At 41.9% G+C, this 21,055-nt stretch overlaps 1 protein-coding gene across 1 annotated transcript in view; it reads left to right on the top strand.

Moving 5' to 3' along the window:
- Nucleotides 1-20,611, top strand: part of LOC128880098 (uncharacterized) — a 61,160-nt gene extending 40,549 nt beyond the window's left edge. Inside the window, exons 4-11 of the mRNA XM_054129804.1 lie at nucleotides 13,206-14,164; nucleotides 14,603-15,432; nucleotides 16,234-16,597; nucleotides 16,693-16,889; nucleotides 18,542-18,931; nucleotides 19,462-19,658; nucleotides 19,792-19,932; nucleotides 20,090-20,611. Coding sequence (XP_053985779.1) covers nucleotides 13,206-14,164; nucleotides 14,603-15,432; nucleotides 16,234-16,597; nucleotides 16,693-16,889; nucleotides 18,542-18,931; nucleotides 19,462-19,658; nucleotides 19,792-19,867 — 3,013 coding nt within the window. The 3' untranslated portion in view covers nucleotides 19,868-19,932; nucleotides 20,090-20,611. The remainder of the gene's footprint in view (nucleotides 1-13,205; nucleotides 14,165-14,602; nucleotides 15,433-16,233; nucleotides 16,598-16,692; nucleotides 16,890-18,541; nucleotides 18,932-19,461; nucleotides 19,659-19,791; nucleotides 19,933-20,089) is intronic.
- The last annotated feature ends 444 nt before the right edge of the window (nucleotides 20,612-21,055 follow it).

The following is a 21,055-nucleotide window of genomic DNA, read 5'->3' as shown; positions in this document are numbered from 1 at the left end:
TTGGATCTGATGATGATGAAACTGGATGAGTAGAGCTATTATTCTTTCGCTGTGGTGACTTGTCTTTAACTTATCAACATTAAACTTGGATGAGTGATCTTCGAGCTATATTGTTCGGTTGGTAGCATTACCTTCATCACTTGGAGTTGGTAATCATGGAACTGGACGAGTAGAGTTATATCCTTTTGCTGTGGTAACTTGTTTTTAATTTATCAATATTGAAGTTGGACGAGTGATCACTTGGAGTTGATAATCATGGAACTGGATGAGTAGAGTTATATTCTTTTGCTGTGGCGTCTTGTCTGACAATTGATCAACATTGAACTTGGATGAGTGATCTTCGAGATATATTTTTCTGCTAGTAGGATTACCTTCACTGAAACTGGATGAGTTATGTTTGCTGTGGCGATCAATATTGAATGCGGTCGAGCGATCGTTGATCTATGTTCTTCAGCTGATCGTAAATCAGTAGGAATTGTTAGCTGCTGACACTCGAGGATTGGGAATAGTGGATTTGGAGTAAAGATCGTTGATCTTTACGAACCTGAATAAGTAATTCGTGATCTGCATTCTTCAGTTGTGCTAATGTCACATCTTTCAACTCACGCTGTACGATGTTTAATGTATATTCTTCAGTTGGTATCAGTGCTATTGTCACTCGGACCTGGTGAATCCTGAAATTAGGCATATTTATACTCTTCAGTTGCGGTAATGCCGCCTCCTTTGACTTGGGAACAGTGAACCCTCAACCTGGACAAATAATTGTTCGTCTGTATTATTTATTTGACAGTTCGGTATTTTCACGTGACACTGGTGACTTCTCAATTTGAATAAGTGATTGTTTGTCCACATTTTTCAAGTTCTCCTTATACTCCAACTTGGTATTAATGAACGCTGAATTGAGGCAAGTGGCAGTGATCAATATTCTTTGGTTGATAGTCATTCCGGCTACTGTCACTTAGGGATTGATGAATAGGGTATTTAGACAAGTGATCGTGAATGTATGAGTGACTTTAACTAGAAAAGAGGGAGCACTGAACTTCGATAAGTGATCGTTGATCTTCAGCCTTCGCTTTAAGCAGTCCTGACTGACTTGCCTTGGAATTTTTTTTGGAATCGTATGTGACAACTGTTCTTACACGAAAACAGTGTACATCGAGACTCGAAGAAGTGATAGTAGATTAATTTGCCGAAGTTAGTGGTAGGGTATACAACCTGAACAGAGAAACAAATCTAAAGGTAGATTGTATTAAATTATCCTAGCAAGGATATCGCCTGAATTTTCAGTTCCAAAATATAAATTAATCTTGTCGTCGTTTGGGTAATAATCGTGAATTTATATTCTCAACTTCTGTAGGAATATTTTTGTTTCAAAGCCAGCTATCATGTAACGCAAACAAGCATTATTTACAGTACTACTGTTTGCACTTGATACGAGTTTGTTTAATAAAATGTAAAATATTATCCCGGTTATAAATCAGTCGCTTCCTGGTATATTTTCACTAAATTTCTTCTGCATTTTCTCTCTTAATATTTCGCTCCATTTTAATACATAATTCAACAGTGAACAATATTCTCCCGATAGTTTGACTAGCATCATCGAAAACTTGATCGAATATTCGAGTAACGTTATTCCCGTACACGAGTGTTCTTAGATTATTCGTGGTATTCGAATACCTGTAAAGTTATCCGATATCGAATCACTCACGTATTTACTAGAATCGATAAACCGTTAATTTCGCTTATAAACTACACACGAAGGGTTTCGCTTACTCGTCAACGCGAATCTCAAATTTTTCAGGTATTTATGCTTTCGGAATTTTCGACGAGTCGGGTTTACCTGGTGCGTGAGTGTTATTTGCGGTGCAAGCTATTTGCCAGCGTTGCGAATTAAACGCAAAATAACATGGAGAAATGTCAAAGCTTGCCCAAAGACACCAAACCGGCTCGAATTTCCATCGAATTCGTTTACCGTTTTCATTTTCGGGGCGTCGAAAAATCCCTCGAAACTCGCGAAACCGTCGCACGGCATTAAATACTTAATGGATGGTAATTCGCGTCGACCAAATAAACCGTGTGAACGTCACCGAAGTGATATCGCGATGTTAACAGCTCGTTCCGTTTTCGCAGCTGTGTTTAACGCGTCACGTGCACAAACGTATCCGCGAATGTTGCCGGCGTACGAAACGAACCGATGTAAATTTATTCGGGCGAAAGGGCAAAGAAACGAAAAAATGCAATCTCTGCACTTCTTCGATCAAAGAAAACTTTTACGAAGCTATTAAAACGGTTGCACCTTATCTAGTTTTGCTTACGTCTGGCGCACTGGAATGATTCAATATTGTAATATTTCAAATATTTATTCGTTCCATGCTGAATATTTCAGTACTTAAATATCATTATTCGAATATGATACGTCGAAACAGAATTTTCCTATATTACCATTGGAATATTTGTTTCATTTTTAGTGTTCTAAATTTAACACGGAGTAGTGCTATATCTCGACTTGTTACCTACTCAACTGCATTTTGTGTAGTTTCAGTTTTGCGTTACGACAGACTATACATCATTGCACCTGAGCAGAAAGTGGAATCGGTAATTAGATTACGACATCTTTCGAGCCCTGAGAGTCTCAACTTTCTCCCTTTACCTCGTGCCTTCGTTTATTTTATTTACGGTACGTTATTAAGAATCTGCTCTTTTTTTGTATGCGTGGATTATCCTTCGTTACTGCGTTATTTATGGGAAAAGGGTCAGTTTTCTCTCTGTTATGAAACTCGAACGAAACGAAGCGTTCTTTTCGGTTCGTTAATTTTATTCCAGAGTCGTTCGTAAAAATGAACTCATTGGCGCGCACAGAAACTATGCATGACATTTAGGGACGTTTATCAAGAGTAACTATAGCATAGCAAAGTCACCTAATCGCTAAAGGAGTAGCAAAGAAGATTTATTTCATCGAATCATGAATTTCAACTATTAATTTTAAATTATATTTGTCGTGTGCCTTTGTCTTCTGCTTTGTTTACTGGAAGATTATTGTTGAATTTCGTTTTCGAAGACATATCGCTTGTTTATTGCCTCTGTTATCGAGCACAGTCTTGTTTTCGTAAATAGTTTGCGTTCGTTTAAGAAAATATCGCTTTTTTTTTCGCGATATCTCGTGACCTTTCGTGTCGAGACGTAGTGCGTGACGAATCGACGCATCGATGACCCACATTCGTCCAGTATGGTCAAACAATACCAGGGATCGCATAATTATCTCCTACAGATAGCCATTAATCTCGCGATTACCGTTCCGCATTTAATTAAAATCTGAAATTAGAAGTTTGAGCGTTAGTAAATCATACCGACTCGTTCGTCCACGTCTACCATCGCTATACGCGCAAGGACATTGCGTTTATTTTGCCAGACTGTCGTAACTTCGAGTCACAGAGACTTTATGTTGCAGTTCAACCGTCACGAACGTAAAATTTCTTCTTTTGTCTAAACAAATGTATTTTCTCACATGCATCGAGTTACTCGAGGTTCAGCGGAAACAGTACAATCGAAATATTTTGTTGCTCCAGAATCTTTTATTCCTTTTCTCCCGGTTATTTAACTAAGCTGGACTTGCTGTTGAAGCAATTTGGCTGGCTGGATCTCTCGAGGAAGTCCTTTACGGAGCGGAAATTCATGCGCAACGTATCAAATCGTCGATATCAGTTTAAATCGTTGCACCAACGGAACGTTATTACATCCGTCCAGCGTCGAGGACGACGCCAGGTGGAAAGACAAACGGTCCAATACGTAATCAATACGTGTCGTTCCGCTGGTGCAAGTTTCCACGTTCTGTGATACGTTATAGCCCGATAAGTCAGGACCAATAGATGCTGCGATTGATCGATTAGCGGTCAAATGAATCCTTGTGATATTCCTCTGAATCTCGATCTAGGTGCAAGTAATATCCCTTATCTGTATTTGTAGATATCGAACCGGTCTGGAATTGTCTTCCTTTTCTATATTTAAATCTGTGTCATTTGTTTACACTCTTAGCTGGTCCCCATGAATAATGTATTTTTCGACTCGACTGTTTCGAAGTTCGATCGAGAATCACGCATCATCGCGAACAGGATCGATAAATTGTAAGCAGGGTGCGGAGGGAAAAGCGCAAACTCGTCGCAGTTCAGGTTTGCTCTGCGATATTTTTACCACGCGGTGAGATCAATTAACGAACCTAATTAACGTCACTGCCCGCGCACTCCAGTCGTTGACGCGATAGCTTCTAACGCTGCAGGTATCGACATCGTCGTCGAGCTTTAGTCCTCGAGATTCGTCCTGTCTGACGGCAGCAGAAAATTGCTCGCAAAAGTAACCTAAATTAATAAATACAGTCAGGCCCATAAGTTTAAATGGTCGATGAAAGTTTAAATTATATAATAGATTCGTTGCTTCCAAAGAAATTCTTCTTTACAAATATGTACGCGACTGAAATTTATTTATTATGCTTGTAATGAAAAATTAAATAAGTTTAAATAAACTTTTCATTGCAAGCATTTAAACGAGTAAAATCTAGTTACGTACACATTTCTAATGATACATTCATTTGAAAACATCGAACCTATCCTTTAATTTAGACAAATGTCTTCGATAAACACTGGCTGTATGTTTCCTCGAAATGGGTTTAATTGAACGTCACGTTTAAAAGAATAAAACCTTGACTTAACTTAATAAAACTACCCTGGTACGCGCAGTCCTCGTTCGAAGAAAGAATAATCAATTCCGTTGCGGAGGTTAACGCGGTTACGCTTGTCGGCGGCATTCCATAAATCTTGTCAAGAATTGCGTGAAACGGTTCAATTAGAGAGTGGGCGGAGTTCGCGAAAGGTAGAATTTAAACTCGTGACTAATTAGGGAAACACTATGCACGAACAGGGGAATGTCGGGAGGACTTAAATATTAATTCTTCTATAAGAAGATTTCGCGAACTTGTAAACTTGTTGATTGCAATCCATCACGGGTTTAAAGGGTTTTTGAAACAGATCTCGATGAAAGCCTTGGTTTATTTCTATTCTAATTCTTCGTCCCAAACAACCAATTATTAGCCAGCTTCCAAGAAGTTCGGATATTTTTTTCATCGGAAGCTATTCCCATTTCCAACCATGCAGAACACGCCAATTGCAGTTCAAGTATGCTCGTCAGCGGGACGGATGTGGTGCTCGAGTATTGTCGAGTATACGTCGGTCGTAAATCTCAGCTTCGAGTTCCGAAAACGATAATACTTGGAGACTTAATCTGTGTGGTCACTCAGAGCAGGATAAGCATTCCCAGGAATACGCAGCTGATTCGTGAATAAGGGATGGACGTTACTCTGTTTGGATTTATCACGTTGGTTGTTTCATTGTTAATTGGCATAATTTCTCAGAGCTTAATACCCAAATTTCCTTGTCACCTGGCACTTGGAATTAATATCTGATAGGCCACAGGACTTCTCTAAGCCTCCTAGACTTCTCTAGAAATCTTCAAGAGGCTTTAGAAAACCTCAGGGCCTAGAAGTTATAGTTAGGATCTGAACAACCTGTACCTGGCACTTGGAATAATTATGTGGTAGACCATAGGACTCCTCTAAGGCATCTAAACTTCTCCAGGGTCTAGAAGTTATAGTTACGATCTGAACAACCTGTACCTGGCACTTCGAATAAATATATGGTAGACCAATAGGACTTCTCCAGGGTCTGGAAGTCTGTTCAAGGCGCTTTATGAGGTCTCAAGATCTAGAAGTTATAGTTAGGATCTGAACAACCTGTACCTGGCACTTGGAATAATTATGTGGTAGACCATAGGACTCCTCTAAGGCCTCTAGACTTCTCCAGGGTGTGGAAGTCTCTTCAAGATGCTTTATAAGGTCTCAAGATCTAGAAGTTATAGTTAGGATCTGAACAACCTGTACCTGGCACTTGGAATAATTATGTGGTACCATAGGACTCCTCTAAGGCCTCTAGACTTCTCCAGGGTCTGGAAGTCTCTTCAAGGCGCTTTATGAGGTCTCAAGACCTAGAAGTTATAGTTAGGATCTGAACAACCTGTACCTGGCACTTGGAATAATTATATGGTAGACCATAGAACTCCTCTATGGCCTCTAGACTTCTCCAGGGTCTGGAAGTCTCTTCAAGATGCTTTATGAGGTCTCAGGATCTAGAAGTTATAGTTAGGATCTGAACAACCTGTACCTGGCACTTGGAATAATTATGTGGTAGACCATAGGACTCCTCTAAGGCCTCTAGACTTCTCCAGGGTCTGGAAGTCTCTTCAAGATGCTTTATGAGGTCTCAGGATCTAGAAGTTATAGTTAGGATCTGAACAACCTGTACCTGGCACTTGGAATAATTATGTGGTAGATCATAGGACTCCTCTAAGGCCTCTAGACTTCTCCAGGGTCTGGAAGTCTCTTCAAGATGCTTTATGAGGTCTCAGGATCTAGAAGTTGTAGTTAGAGTTTGAAAAACCAATACCTGGCACACGTCTCGATGAGCTAATACCTCTCGACTCGCTATCAGATCGACGTCAGGCTTTGTTATCCTCTTGTATCGGATTACGTCGACTAGAGACCTGGACGATAGTATAATCATCTGGTTTCGTACATCCTCCTCTCGTTCCTCCGCGTTTACGCCGTCACCTCAGGGATCTTATTAAACTTGTTGAGTTATACTTAGAATGCAGACATCCCCAGAGAGCAAATCATCGGTTCGAGGCATCACTTGACTTAGAAGTTTGCCAACCACTCCAAGAATCTAGGCTGCAGTTGACGATACTATCAATTGGAAATAGCCCAGGTGTCTATATCCAAAGTTTCGCCACCTAACAACCACGGACACGTGATGAAGTCAGGTTAGATAAAGCAACACGAAACTTTCGGACCAGCGGAACTAGGCGAATAGTGGATAGACGGTAACAATGGCATAAATTTCCCCCGAGATTCAAACCGTCTGATGAATTAGGAATACAGAAGTTTGCGAATTAACTACGTCGAGAACCCGACACATTAGTCTGAGGTCTAAAAGCCTGTCCTCGAGGAATCAGTTGATGAATGTTTCTGAACGTTGCAAGTTGGAGGGGGATAGAATTTATGGCAAATTTACGGGCGCTGTGATTGGTCGATGTTTGATAATTCAAAAACGAAGGACCATCAGACATTTTTGCAAAGGAACTTCAGGTTCAGAATTGTCTGAGCTATTTAGAATTCAGATTCATCCTCCCAGTTACCGAATCGTAGAGCAGTCGTTCTTGCTGCACCTAATCAAGGGTGAATTGAATCCCACATGTTGCTAAACACCTATGAGTCTACCTATCTGACTAACGAGGACAGCTTTATAGTATTCCACTGATTTCACCGAAAACTTTGTGACAGGTTTAAGACAAAGGTTGTACGGGTTGCTTCACGCACGGCTACGCCCATGTCATCCGGTTTCCTCGACACTAGGAGAACTTCCGCCCTCCTATTGTTAAGAACTTGATATACGGGTACTCAACGAACGTACTCCGCCATTCTAAAACTGTACTTTGAGTCTGTACGATGAACAACGAACGAAACTCTTCTGGAATGTTCGCGAAGTTACTTTGGTCCGTGCGTTATCATGTTATGAGATTGTATAGTTCCCAAGACTTCTGGGAGCGGTCATCGTCGTTCATTATTCAGAGATAATAAGTTTAAGATGTTTTCTTCTGAAGTTTAATTACTGCACTGTTTCGATCAGAAATGTAACTATAATTCTATTTTGTTCGTTTGTAGAAAAGGAAATCTTTTGCGCAGCGTCTCGATTTCCATGCAATAAACCAGGAGAGGATTCTATTACAACGATTGCATTACAGACAGCGCCTTATGTCGCAGAATTCCTCGCATAGTTCTCACACCTAAGCAGGTACTCCCCCTCAGTAAAATATCGCACAATTGGCGCATCCTCGTTTCCACATTAAACCCCGAGAATAGTCCGCGTTACGTTCCTTTCAGCGAACGATTCAGCATACGTTAAAAGGAAATTGCGTTCGCTGGAAAATGGCGTAAAACGGATGGAAGGGGCGAGAAGGCGGAGGAACGTTCGAGTGTCGAATTCGAGCAAATACTTTTTGATGTTACACTTGGCCGAATGAGTTGATATCGATCGTGACTACGCTTACCGACGATATAATTTACATAACGACCCTAGGGGCGTGTGGGTATCATCGCGCGAAGAAAATATTTTTATGTTGTCATAAGTTGAAAATTTCATTCTTCTAGGGCGGCAGTCGTTTGCCATCAGGTGTTTATTGAACCGAAGAGGGTAGCGTCAAGTTCAAGTTTCAGTTCGTTTATTTAATAAAAGTGCGTAGCTCGCAATTCGTTTGCTGTTAGGAAATATTAGGTTGTCCCAAAAGTTTCTTTCGTTTTTTTAATAAGTAATACATGCACAATATTTTATGTTTTGTGTTACATTACTGAATTGTGCACGATTCATTTTGCTCCATTACTGTTACAACATGAATATCTATGAAATTAGATTGGCTATTTATATAAACACGATCACATAAAATAATTGAGAGCAACTCGCGAAAGAAACTTTCGGGACAGCCTAATATAAATGTGGCTTTCCTTCGCATATTAATTAAGAAAATATTAGTCCCATCTAGAATAGCCTTTTCCGTTACGCAGTCGTTTAAGGAGATAATAATTCTAATTACTACAATTCTTCTCTACGTACTCATTTAAGGGCGAAGTAATTTTATTATTCATGAAGTCAGATTTTTTCTCAATAGTAATTCGAGATAGCCGGAAGCTTTCACGAATCCGGTCGTATAATTCACCTTTCTCTCGCACCGCCCGCAGTCTCTTCGTCGCGGTCTTCGCCGCCCACGCTCTCGACGGTTAATTAACCCTTTGCGGTCTTTGGCCACCGTACTGGGACAAACCAGTGACATCATTGTTCTTGTCAGACAGGGGATATAAATACGTTGCATCTGCAGGGGATTGTGACTCGCATTTCTTGCTCGGAGAGATTGCGTGCTCCAAAGTGATTTAATAACGCAGCCGCCAACTCGTAGAGAGAACTCTTTATGGTAACGTGCGATGCCCACCGACCAGAAAAGGTTGAACGATGACATTTCCAGACGACGAACGGGTCCTCGACAGACGTTCTCTACAATCCGAATGGCTGCGTGTCTACGCAAACCCACGTGCGAAATGATGTCACTGATGTCTTGTTTGCCTCGATTATCCGCACGTACGCGTTGAATCGGAGGCCAAGTTCTAGCGTCAAAGAGTACTGTTAACGTTAACGCTAATTATTGACCCGTGCATGTTATCTTAGGCCTTGTGCTGTCGTCCGTGAAAGGAAAAAACGACACGCTGTAGTCGACCGTTATAGTCTGTAATCCACGTCTTCCTTATTCTGGTGAATGTTATATTTATCAGCAAAGCGTTGTTTTTTTTTAGGAAATAGGGTATTCTATGGACGATGAGTTCAGAAACAGAATCTTCCAGTTTGTTCTTCACTATATGGGATCAATCACAGTGATCCTATTAGCATAATTGATGGAAGGGTTCTTAAGTGGTCGTAAAATCTGGTGGAAACCGAGCTTTACAACTTAAGTCAACGGCAATTAGTAAACTGAAACCCTTTTCGCCCAGGACAGTATAGTACAGAGTAGCCCTCGTAAAATAATATCGATAAACCTCGAAAGCGAGACCCTAATTAGGATTTTCATGACGATGAGGAGGTTCCCTGATTTCAGGGCTGTCTTAGCTAAATTTGTGATCCATTTGTATCGTTTTCTTAAAATAGTTCGTGTTTAGCGCAAACTTCCAGCCCCATTATCTGTTCCATTACTTCAACCAAGTTCCAGGGAGGCTGTATCTCTCCCTTTTTGACAACCTTTATATCGATCCCTTAGAGACCCCTCTCTCGACGAATGCGTCGTTCGGTATATTTCCGAAGCTGCAGGGTCAGTCGTGGATCTCTCAACGATTCCTGAGCGATCGTATTTCGCGCGTGGGATTCGCGCTGGAACGGGACGCCGCGTACACGCGTCGCGGCGAGAAATTTCCTGTGGGCCTCGTAAATTACCGCCGAAACGATCCAATTTCTGAAAGGGCGTTGCGATCCCTCCCAGGATCGTCCGTGTTTCGACTCTCGTCTTTCAACGCGTTTCGTTAAAGTCTTGCGCCGTTAACACGTGGGTAGCAACGGATGTAATCACGAAGTTTGCCTCCACTTATATGCCGATATGAATAACATTACTGTGATAGAGCCGTTCGGTATAAAAGGTCAACGTGTACGTTAACTGCTCCATAATACGATAAGCGTCCTTGTTTCAATAATCTTCGAAATCTGTTACCCCAAAATTTCAATCAGTTACTTTTTTTTTATAACTGATAAAAATCGATAGAATAATTTGAACTTTCGTACAGCTGTCACTTATAATAATAGAAACAAGCCCTGAAAATTACAAATTTTTATTCTATTTATATTCTCATACACCGGCACAGTGAACACGAATTTACTTTCTCTGCTTAAAATATTTTTGCAATATTATTTGTAATGTTTCAAATCCAATTATCTGATATAGAATTTTTCTTCAGGGAACTTTTATGCCAAAATAACAAGTAAGTTCATATTTAATAAAACATAGAATTACAAAATTATTGAAACAGGGCCCATCCTAATAGATGCGCAGTAAACGCACGTGTTACTTTACTCTTAAAACGAGATTTGCGTGCATAATGCAGCTCCAGCAAAACAACACCGAGTAGTATGACGAACTCGACTAAAAAATTTATTCTTCTTGTGCATTCGATCCAATTTTTCCGATGAGTTAATGACTGTTCATTTTTTGCATCCTTCCCTGCGTAACCGAGATTTCTCGTTTCATCTGTCCTCTCGTACTAGCGTCGCCGTGCAAAAACTGTGAAATTACGGACGTGTGACGTGCACCGACGCTCCTCGCTAACGATCGAGACTTGTTTGCACTCGAGGCGAAATAAATTGACCCGTCAGGGTCATCGACGGCCCATTCCTACTCCGAGTGTACAATCCATCAATTACTACGTTCAGTCGCATTCGTTTTCAAAAACTCATTATCTTCAAATATACAATGTAAATTTACAGAAGACAGTTTTCAAAAGGATAGCATCAAATACTATCTCCCAGGTAGAATCAGATTACGCGAAGCTAAATTCTGCTTATCAGCGAAACAATCCTATTCGAGAGTTCTTCTTTCTAGATCTGAATTCCATTCAGAGACCCCAGGTGTTCACAGACGCCAAGAATAATATCGTTACCGCTCAGAGAATACTCCGAAGTACTTTCAAGACGTTTTACTTCCAACGCGAACCTTCCGGATGCTGCAGGTGCGACAAAAGCGGTAACGACTGCAGTCATCAGCGCGAATCCCTGGCTTCCATCCGCGCGACGCAAAAGATAAGAGTCCGATTCGACTCTGGAATAATGCTTGCGACGCGGATTAATTGTTCCGTTCGAACTAGGCCAACGAATACAGGGGATAACGCAATCTCACGTCGAGAGGGATGCGGGAACGGGTCCTGGTAGTTATCAACCAGCTACCTCGTTCGTCGTGCGTATCTGGCCGAATTATATTGCTGCTCGGGACTCCCGCTATAATTAGTTGCAGTCACTTATGCGCGTGGAATCGAAATTCCAGGCCGTACTCGCGAGATTCTTGGAGAATTTCAGCGAGAAGTTTCGCGCTCGGTTGACGTGCACGGCTTAACTTCTGCGAACACGTTGTATCGTCTCGAAGCAAAGTTCGAGGTTCGTTACAGGCTGCAGTACGCGGGAACAGTCTCCGCGAATACGTTTACTGGTGTTAAATGTTTGCGTATAGGTGGGTGTGAAGACGAGGGCTATGGTCGAATTTGGTATGGGTACTTGAAAGAAAATTAAGGATACTCAAGTAGAGCAGAGCTACTGAATGCAAAGTAGGTCGAGGTTGACTGTTTTGGCTGCTAGGGTTCATCGAGCATTAATGTCTACCGCCATTATCCCGATTCTCATTGTTCTATCCGACTTCTCTGAATGTAATTGTCTAGACTCTTATTTTTCTGAGAGAGAATAATATTTTTAACAGACTTCGAAAAGGAGGAGGTTATCCATTTCGATTTGCTCTTCTAAGCGCGTGGCCAACGTGCACGTTTATGCCTCCCAGTGTTATCCAGCGAGCGCCATTTAAATTTCATAGTTTCGTCGTTCCAACTGGCGCGATTTCAATTGCAAATCACCAGGCTTCTCTAAGAGGCGTATGCTCGCGGCTCGCTTCGCCGAGGATTTAATGAGCTCCGTGCTCCCCGGAGGCTGCAACTTCCGTTCGAATTGCTTGCGAAACTTGTCTGCTGGATCGTGCGAACGCCTGCTGGATCGTAAATACCATCGATAGCGTTTAGAATTCCACGACCTCCTCCGGATTTTTATAACTTTTTAGCCAGTTCAGTTTTGTCTCTTCGCGAACGATGTCACCCTGAGAATATCTAATTTTTACGAGAATTTATAGGCAGCGCTCTTATTTCTTGAGTGTAAAAAGAATGACTCAACGAGAATATCGTACCGACAACCGTCACGAAACACGTCGATCAACACACGGTGGCGACGAATCAAATTTCTCCGAAACGAATCGCGGTGCTTTACGGTGAAACGAGAAATTTTTAAATGCAGACCAAACAAGATTCGATCTGTGTTGGACGTTCAATCGGTGCGTCGAGCCCCGGCTTTGTCGCTTATCCGCGTCGCTAACCGTCACGAGGACCATCGATACGTCCCCGAAAATTGCATTGTTTTCGCGTCTACCTTGTGCTCCCTGATTGATATTTCGTTCCCTCAGTATTGATTGGTTAACAATTTCCGACGGAAACAAAGGATTTCAAATTCCTCTCGTTCTCTTTTGAATTGGTATTTCACTGCTAGGTAGAAACCACTAAAACTTTCCATGATCTCGATGGATCAGAATGGAGTCCCGTGTCCCGTAAATCTGAGCTATTATAATTCATTATTTTTTACAGCACTCGTTGATTGAACAATGCACAATTAATTCATAGACACTTTTCAATTATTCAACATTCATTCGAGCACGCTGAAGAGTAAGCAAATAGCTAAGATTAAAGTCCATTGTTCGATCAACGATTCTCCGCATTGCACGCGACAATTTCCGCAAAGCAAATGTTCTTAGACGGATTGTTTTGCTTTCAGGCACAGCGCTATCGACGAAGAATCGCCAGGATCCATCCCCAAGTCGCTGACGGTTTCCCCAGCTGACTCGAGGGACGCCACGCTGGACGTGTCACTGGAATCTTCCAGGAACATCGTTTTTCCATTAGACCCCGTCTCCGCTCCCGAGCACTTCTCCTCGATTCAGAAGTACGAGTCGAGAAAGCTGACCGCACCCACGGGAACCAAGCTCCAATATTCTCCAGGATCGACACCACTGTCGTTGAATTTGGCCAGCAGCGTTCAGGATTCGCGTTCTCTAAGACAGGAACCGTTACCTTCCAGACGTGAAAGCTTTGCGAGAAAGTCACCGAGTCATCAGAGATCGAGGGATCGCGAGACGAAAATATTCGCCGAGCCAGAGAGCAAAGTGACCATCAACTTGCCATTCGAAGAGTCACCACTGAATGTAAAACAGTGCGAGGACTCGACGAGGATCCCGTCCAGTCCCGAGGATCTTTCAGACAGAGAGATCGTCGAGGTTCGAAAGGATAGCGCCCTGTTTCTTGAAGAAGCGGAGGGATTACCCACCCTGCGCAATATTATAAAGTCTAGAGAGCCCAAGATAGTCAGGCCAAGAAGAGAGAGCAGTGGCTACGCGAGCAACCTGGGCACCTTCGACGAGGACGGACGGACTTCTTTATCTGGCGACGTCCTGCAAGATCTGTCCTCGTTCTTGAAGGACAAACGGTGGTCTTTCACCGGTTCCAAACGTCTGAATTCAAGGGTGATCGTAGGTAGAGCCGAAGAAAGTCTGACAGAGGAAGTAGTCGACATTGGCGCAGACGAAATGCCTACCACGGAAGTGCACAGAAAGGTGTCCAGCACGGGACTGGACATGCCCAACATCGACGAGATGAAAGAGTTACCGAGGGACGAGGTTGCCTGTAGACAGGAGAGCTTGGACAACCTCTGCGATCTCATGCATCACGTCAGTGTCGGTGAGTAGTATTTCTCATCTCGTATCAGAGATTCTGGATAGATTGTAGAGGCTTACTTTGCTTTGTTCTTGACAAGGAGCGTGGGATTTCAAACTGTACTCCATAGTTTTGTTAGAAGATTGCGTCAATTCATTGTTCAGATTCAATATTGTTGTTCACCGCAGAATAATATTGAGTTGGGCGGTTCTCTTGTTAGCTCAATGCGTAGAGTTCTCGCGGTACGTTCGACAACCGGACCAAAGCAAGCAAGCAAACTTCAGGAATATGTTGTATAGCTTCGCTACCCAGGAAATATCCCCGAGGCAGCAGTCTTGGAAGGATTAGCGAGGAGGGGAGGGTCGCTCAGCGTAGTTCCTCGTACCTCTATGACCTATTCCAAATCAATACATGCTACATATCGCTGCTGAAAATTAACACCGAAGCATTTCCTTATTCCAGATGATATGTCCGTGACGAGGCTACAAGATCCATCCGCAGGCATCATCGACACTCTGTCCTGCTGCGAGTCGATCGATCGACTCTTAACGTCTTCAACGTCCAGGAACACGTTGAATCAAACGGCCCATCAACGCACCGCTCGAACTGTCAGCAATGTCCTCGAGGATCTAGGTCAAGCCAGCGATCGTTCAAATCTGAAGATCAACATCGAGGGATCTGGAGATGCCATCCACGATATCCGGATCGTCGAAGAGTCGGTTGACAGATTGTCGATGGTATCCAACAGAGCGGAAGAAACCAGCGAACCCTTGTATGACGATCTCCAATCGAGGGTTCTTCCGCGGTCGATCAAAGTTTACCAGCTGTTGTCGACTCAGTCCGAGGACAGAACTGATGGAGAAGTGCATCTGGCTGACAGAAGAATCTCCCTGCAGATATCCAAGCAGGATGATTTGACCCGAGACGTAATGTCGCCTGCTGATTCCAAGGACGACTTGTCCACGCACGAAGGAGGTAACAGTTTAACGCTAAAGAGCAGTGTCTCCAGCGACGTAGCCACCCAGACGTTCGTTGAAATCACTGACGACCGTTTAGTCAGAAAGATGTCCACCCTTGGCGACGTGGGAACAAGTCAGAGGTTCCTGGGTGATGCTTCCAACGTCACTGTCAGACCTATTTATCCATATTGCCCGTACTCCCCTTATGGCAGTCCTCAGGGATCGCCCAGGAACAGGAGGAGACCCCTGAGAGAAAGCAGGAGAGTCTCCATCGACAACAGACAGGGTGCTCTTCAGCTGAACCAATACAAACTCCTGGATAATATCGGACAGGTGAGCTGGATTTTTTTTAATTTACAAATCCATAAAATTTAATCTAGTATTTGTGGGGTTCGCTTCTAATGTAAACTATTCGTCAGAGTATTTATCGTGTCAACGTTCGCATCTATTAGCAAACTAATTAAGAGCAAGGTGATTGGAGCTGATCGGTGGCAATTACGTTATATCACTCGGTAACGCGATATCTCTCATCGAGGACGACGATAAATGATTGTTCCTCTCAACCGTAGTTTCCAATCAACTCACTGGCGCTCCCCGTTCTATATTTTTCGTTTCAGTTACGTTTCTCGCAATAATAATCAAAAATAAATAAACAGAATTTAATTAAAAAATGAAACATGTTTCGTTGCGTAGCGTGTCCTCGGATGTTAAGCGAGAACGTAACAGAATTTCCTGTACCACGGTTTATGAATATTAAAAGTAGGATGGTCGGGGTGAAAGAAAGTTTTGAAAAGTTTCTTCGCACAGGGGCGGCGAAGCGGATGAATTCCTAAAACCGTTTCAGTCGGATGAAAAAAAAGGGTTTAACTTTTTCAAACGGGAAACGTCGTTCCGTGTATTTAACTTGCGCAACGTAGATTCAATCCTTCTGCGATCTCGTCCTTTCAAACTGGGCTCGAAGTTGAAATTAAATAGCCTTTTCAGCTCCGAAGCAGCTGATAGAACGCGAAAATTGCGCAGTTGACGTTTAACGGTGGATGTTACTTCCGATGAGGCGGGTGAGGGGGGGGGGGTGCTTTATGACTTATAAGTACCGAATAACATTAACGAACAGCATCGTTTCCTTTGTCGCAGGGCTCTTACGGTATCGTGAAATTAGTTTACAACGAGGAGGATGAGACTCATTACGCGATGAAGATTCTAAGCAAGAAGAAATTGATGAAGAAGGCGGGGATCTTCGGCAGAATGGCCCCTGGCAGAAAGGGGGCAGCGAACCCTTTAGCTAAGGTTTACAGAGAGATTGCTCTGTTGAAAAAATTGGATCACCCTAACGTCGTGAAATTGGTGGAGGTACTCGACGATCCGGACGAGGACAATCTCTACCTTGTTTTTGAACTGGTCCAGAGAGGCGAGATCCTTCAGATACCAACTGACAGACCTCTAGACGAGGGAACTGCCTGGAAGAACTTTCGCGACATCGTGATGGGCGTTGAATACTGTGAGTATCTCCTTGAATCATTGTGAAATTTTCGAGTATATATTAGTGTAGCAAGTTTATTCATTTTTGTATCGAATGAAAATTTACGTTTACAGTACATTACCAAAGAATAGTGCATCGCGACATAAAGCCCAGTAATCTACTGGTGGATAGCGACGGGCGTATTAAGATCGCTGATTTGGGGGTTAGCGCAGAATTGAGGGCATCCGGAGAATTATTATCTGGACCAGCTGGCACCCCAGCTTTCGCGGCTCCCGAAACAACCACACCTGGCGCCTATTATTCTGGAACTGTAAGTACCTCCACGATATAAGTCTATCTCTTAATCGATTTTCAATTTCTTTTCACATATATATCTTTGTGAAGGATTACGACTTGTAGTTCAATTGTGATGATATAGTGCACTTTTTCATCTCATCAACCCAAATCAGATTGTTGCTCTCCTACAAAATAACCTCATTCAATTAAAATGTTTTAAATTGCTTTAATTTCCAATTGCTGTAAAAATACACGAGAAATCTACTTTCGATCGCAGTTTGTGGGCACGTTTAATGCCCACCCGGACTTCCAAGCGGAAACTTATGAAACGAGTTGCAAAGCCCCAGGAGGTGACATCGATTTCTTCACGGTATCGTGAAATATGCAGATGAACTTGAAAGTACAGAAAGTTGCCGCTCGAGGAATTGAGTTAAAGCTTGGCTAGTCCTCTGGCTCTTTAAAATGCGAGCAAAGTTCGCTTCTCGGTCGATTCATAATTAATGGACAAAATTTTCTTCATCGGTGCTAGGCGGAATGGTTGAATCGTGGGGTGAATCGTAGTCAGTAGTAAACACGAAATGGAATTGATTCTGCGTTCGAAATCAACTAGAAATTGTGGCTTACACTTCCTTCGTACGAGGTTTCTCGAGAAGATTGAGATTGAAGTTTCTCTTGGGGCTGCGCTGACTCAAACATGGCATCCGTGGTAAAATGCCAGTATTGTAGGAGCGAACACGACAGCTGTGCTGATCGAACATCGAGTTTTCATCTAAGTAGTTCTTCTTCAAATCGAAGTTTCCAATAACGTAATTGTCCCCTCAAGTGATGAGATAATTTCATTTTCTATTTTCCACTTATTTTCTCACAAATCAATATTATTATTTACGACGTGAACTTCTTACGATAGAATTGAATGTTATCTCTCCAGAAAAGGGAGCTATCGCGATGGGTCATCGTCTTGTTAGTAAAATCAGATTCAATCGTTCTGTTAATAATCGACAATTGTGTTTATTTGAAATGGAACTGGCATGCTCTAACTGATTGCTGGGTAATCTGATCGTGAAATCAGAACAGCGGTAATACGAAAGAGCGATACGATCTTGTGTAGTTAAACGTACAGCAGAATGAACACTTGCGACGCGTTATTACGCCTCGGCTCGACGGGTGGCTCAAGAAGCGTATAATTTAGCGTGTACCAACGTGATTCATCCTCATACAGGTGTATTTCCAAGATTGTAATCGAGACTTATCGCATGACCTTACCGACATTGCAGCGATCTAGCGACTTCTGCACGTGCATATAAAGAGGAGTCTCTTGTCTTTAATAAATGCAATATTAATTTGCATACGTCGACCTTTAATTGTTCAAATGGGAACTTCCGTTTGTCTTATTGTTGTTGAATATGTCCAAGGGTTAACAAGTCCACGTTCGATAGAATATTTAATAATCTGCTCGTGGTTTTTTCTTCATCCTTCGTCAAAATCGATAGATTGATTCAAGTTAAATTTGAACTCGTGTAGATTGTATCGCCATTGATGAAGCAGACGAACGTCGTATCGGCAGAGCGTTGAGTTATATTGTAGGAGGCGCTATCTAACGCAACAAACCCGAACTTGTATCGCATTTCATAATTTTAATAAATAAATTTTTGGGTATTCAAACACACGTTTGATTTAATGTTGCAGTTATGCGATGTGTGGTCTATGGGCGTAACACTGTTCTCCTTGATAACTGGAAAATTGCCATGGGATGGTGCTGGAAGTATTATAGGTGTTCAAGCAGCAATTCGCACAGAGCCTATTACATTTCCAGAGAAGCCTGCCCTCTCGGCTGACCTTCACGATTTGATATCAAGAATGATGGACAAGAACCCAGCCGAGAGGATCACTTTGGCAGAGATAAAAGCGCATCCCTGGGTTACAAAGGGTAGCACCAAACCACTGCCCAGCGAAGCCGACAACTGTCGACTTCCTGTCACTGTTACCGATGAGGAAGTGGAGAGGGTGGTCACTAGGATACCAAAGCTGGACACCCTGATCCTCATCAAAACTATGTTGAAACAGCATAGCTTTCAAGTAATTCTTTTAATTTTTTATTACGTTTAAAAGACGTTTATCAATAATAAAAAGGTATTAGTAGGATGAGTTCGGGAAATTCTTCAATCGAGATTTTTTGTAAGTTTTTGCAACAATTATGTTTCACTTGGGATAGCTATTTCATCTTTCGTCTCGACTACCAGTGAAAGGTCAATCCTCCCTACTATGTTTATAGCACGTCGCACAGGCCACCCCCCGTGACGAGAAAAAGCTATCTCCTGTTCCAAATGGCGTCACGAGTCTGATATTATCGTTTCATGCGTGGGCAGTCGATATCTTTCGAGTACTAGGGGGGTTGACGATTGCGTAAACATTAACTTGAAATGCATAAAGTATTTATCATAAAGTATTAGAAGAATTTAGACAGCTCATCCACTTATATCATTTTTCCAATAATAGTTCTCCTTTGAAATCACAGATATTGAAGTTGAATTATTAAATACGAATACATTTTGACAATGTTTTTTTTTTTTGTGTATCATCTATGGAATTTGTTTTCTAATTTTCAGAATCCGTTTTTACCAAAGAGAAGTGGGAAAACGATATGTACTGATGCTGCAGTCGGCAGTATAGAGTTATCGCCGCCTGGAAGGGCTGATGAAACTTTGATAACGAGAAAGGTAATCAGGAACGCTAAAACAGAGCGATTCCAGCGAACGGGTAGAAGTAATTCCGCTCCTGATTCTTACGACTGGCAAACGAACAGGTAAACAATTTTAAATCATCACTTTTTTCATTTTTATTTATACTTTGTCTAGCCTATTCAAAGTCTGTGTTTAGAGAATAAAATTTCTAGGAACCTTGTGTCATAAACAAAATTTTTTTTTCTTAATTTTTAGACAGAGATCAGTGGATAGTCCTTTACCACCAGTCACCGAGGCGTCCAGTCAAGAAAGCGAAGCTGAGAAACGGTGATAACTCCAATAATTCTTGATGAACTACAAATGAAAGTGCCATCAATTCGTTGACTACTAAATGAGGTACCCGTCAAATCAAATATTAAGCGATTGATTGAAAGATATTTTTACTTTCATTACTTTTTAATATACTCAATTTTGTTGGAATAACGAGTCGTATTGCATCGGAACAATATTGACACTATATATATATGCATTTCTATCATAAGTAATTTTTCAGATGTTTACGAGAACTAATGAAGCGCATTCAGCCGATCTTCTCGTCAAACGTGCAGTCGAACCGATTCCGCAATCGTTAGATGCTCAGCGCCTAGTGCGAACTCGTCTTAATCACTTAAGAATGTACTTACTGGATTATCCGAACTTGAAAGTAACGAATTTGAGGATAATTCAGAAACACAACAGCAAACTTACGGGCCAGAGGACTCGAAACCAAGTTTCGACTTCAGCACATTACTTTTACGTGAAGTTAGGGGAAAAGATATTGTTTAATTTTTAACGTAGACCATGGTTTCCAATTGAAACGGAAACACATCGAACTATTCGTAATTCATATAATAAAAGTTTAGGGATACCTACGACGTTTCCCATCGATCCAGTTAATCCATTCGAGCTTTGCACATTTTTTGTCAGAGGAAATTCTGCACTGAATATTTTAGGTTCCTAACATGACAGACATGAACTACGAAATCGTCGATTTTTATACAACACAAAATAAATTTTTATTGCCGTGGTGTCGTAATACACCTTTTTCTCTCTTGTACATCGTTCGTCGTTGTTGTGCACATTAATGGTTATCCTACGAGGCTACGATGATTATTGTGTCCAAGTACTCCATTTCGCCCATCAGAGCTCCTATTTCAGCACTCAAAACATGACATCGGCCATCTACATTCAATTCACTCATGATTTCTTTACTGTTTTATTTTTATAATCAAAGTCACATAGCTAAATCAGATCTACGGGTGGATAATGCTACGGACCAGCGCGAGCGGACCCTGCAGTAGGATATTGCAGGTACGACTCTACCATCTACTGAGCCAGCTGACTTTATTTATTGCAGTGAATTAATCTGGAATTGTTCTGGAAAGTTTTATGCAATACTGTCAGATATCTTAAGAAATGATTTCGTGACGTAGATATAGAAATTTAAATTCTATATCTACTTTGATACTAAGTGACAAAA

The sequence above is a fragment of the Hylaeus volcanicus genome, chromosome 7 (assembly GCF_026283585.1).
Source record: "Hylaeus volcanicus isolate JK05 chromosome 7, UHH_iyHylVolc1.0_haploid, whole genome shotgun sequence".
NCBI classification, from domain to species: domain Eukaryota; kingdom Metazoa; phylum Arthropoda; class Insecta; order Hymenoptera; family Colletidae; genus Hylaeus; species Hylaeus volcanicus.
This window is presented reverse-complemented; position numbering and strand designations above follow the sequence as displayed.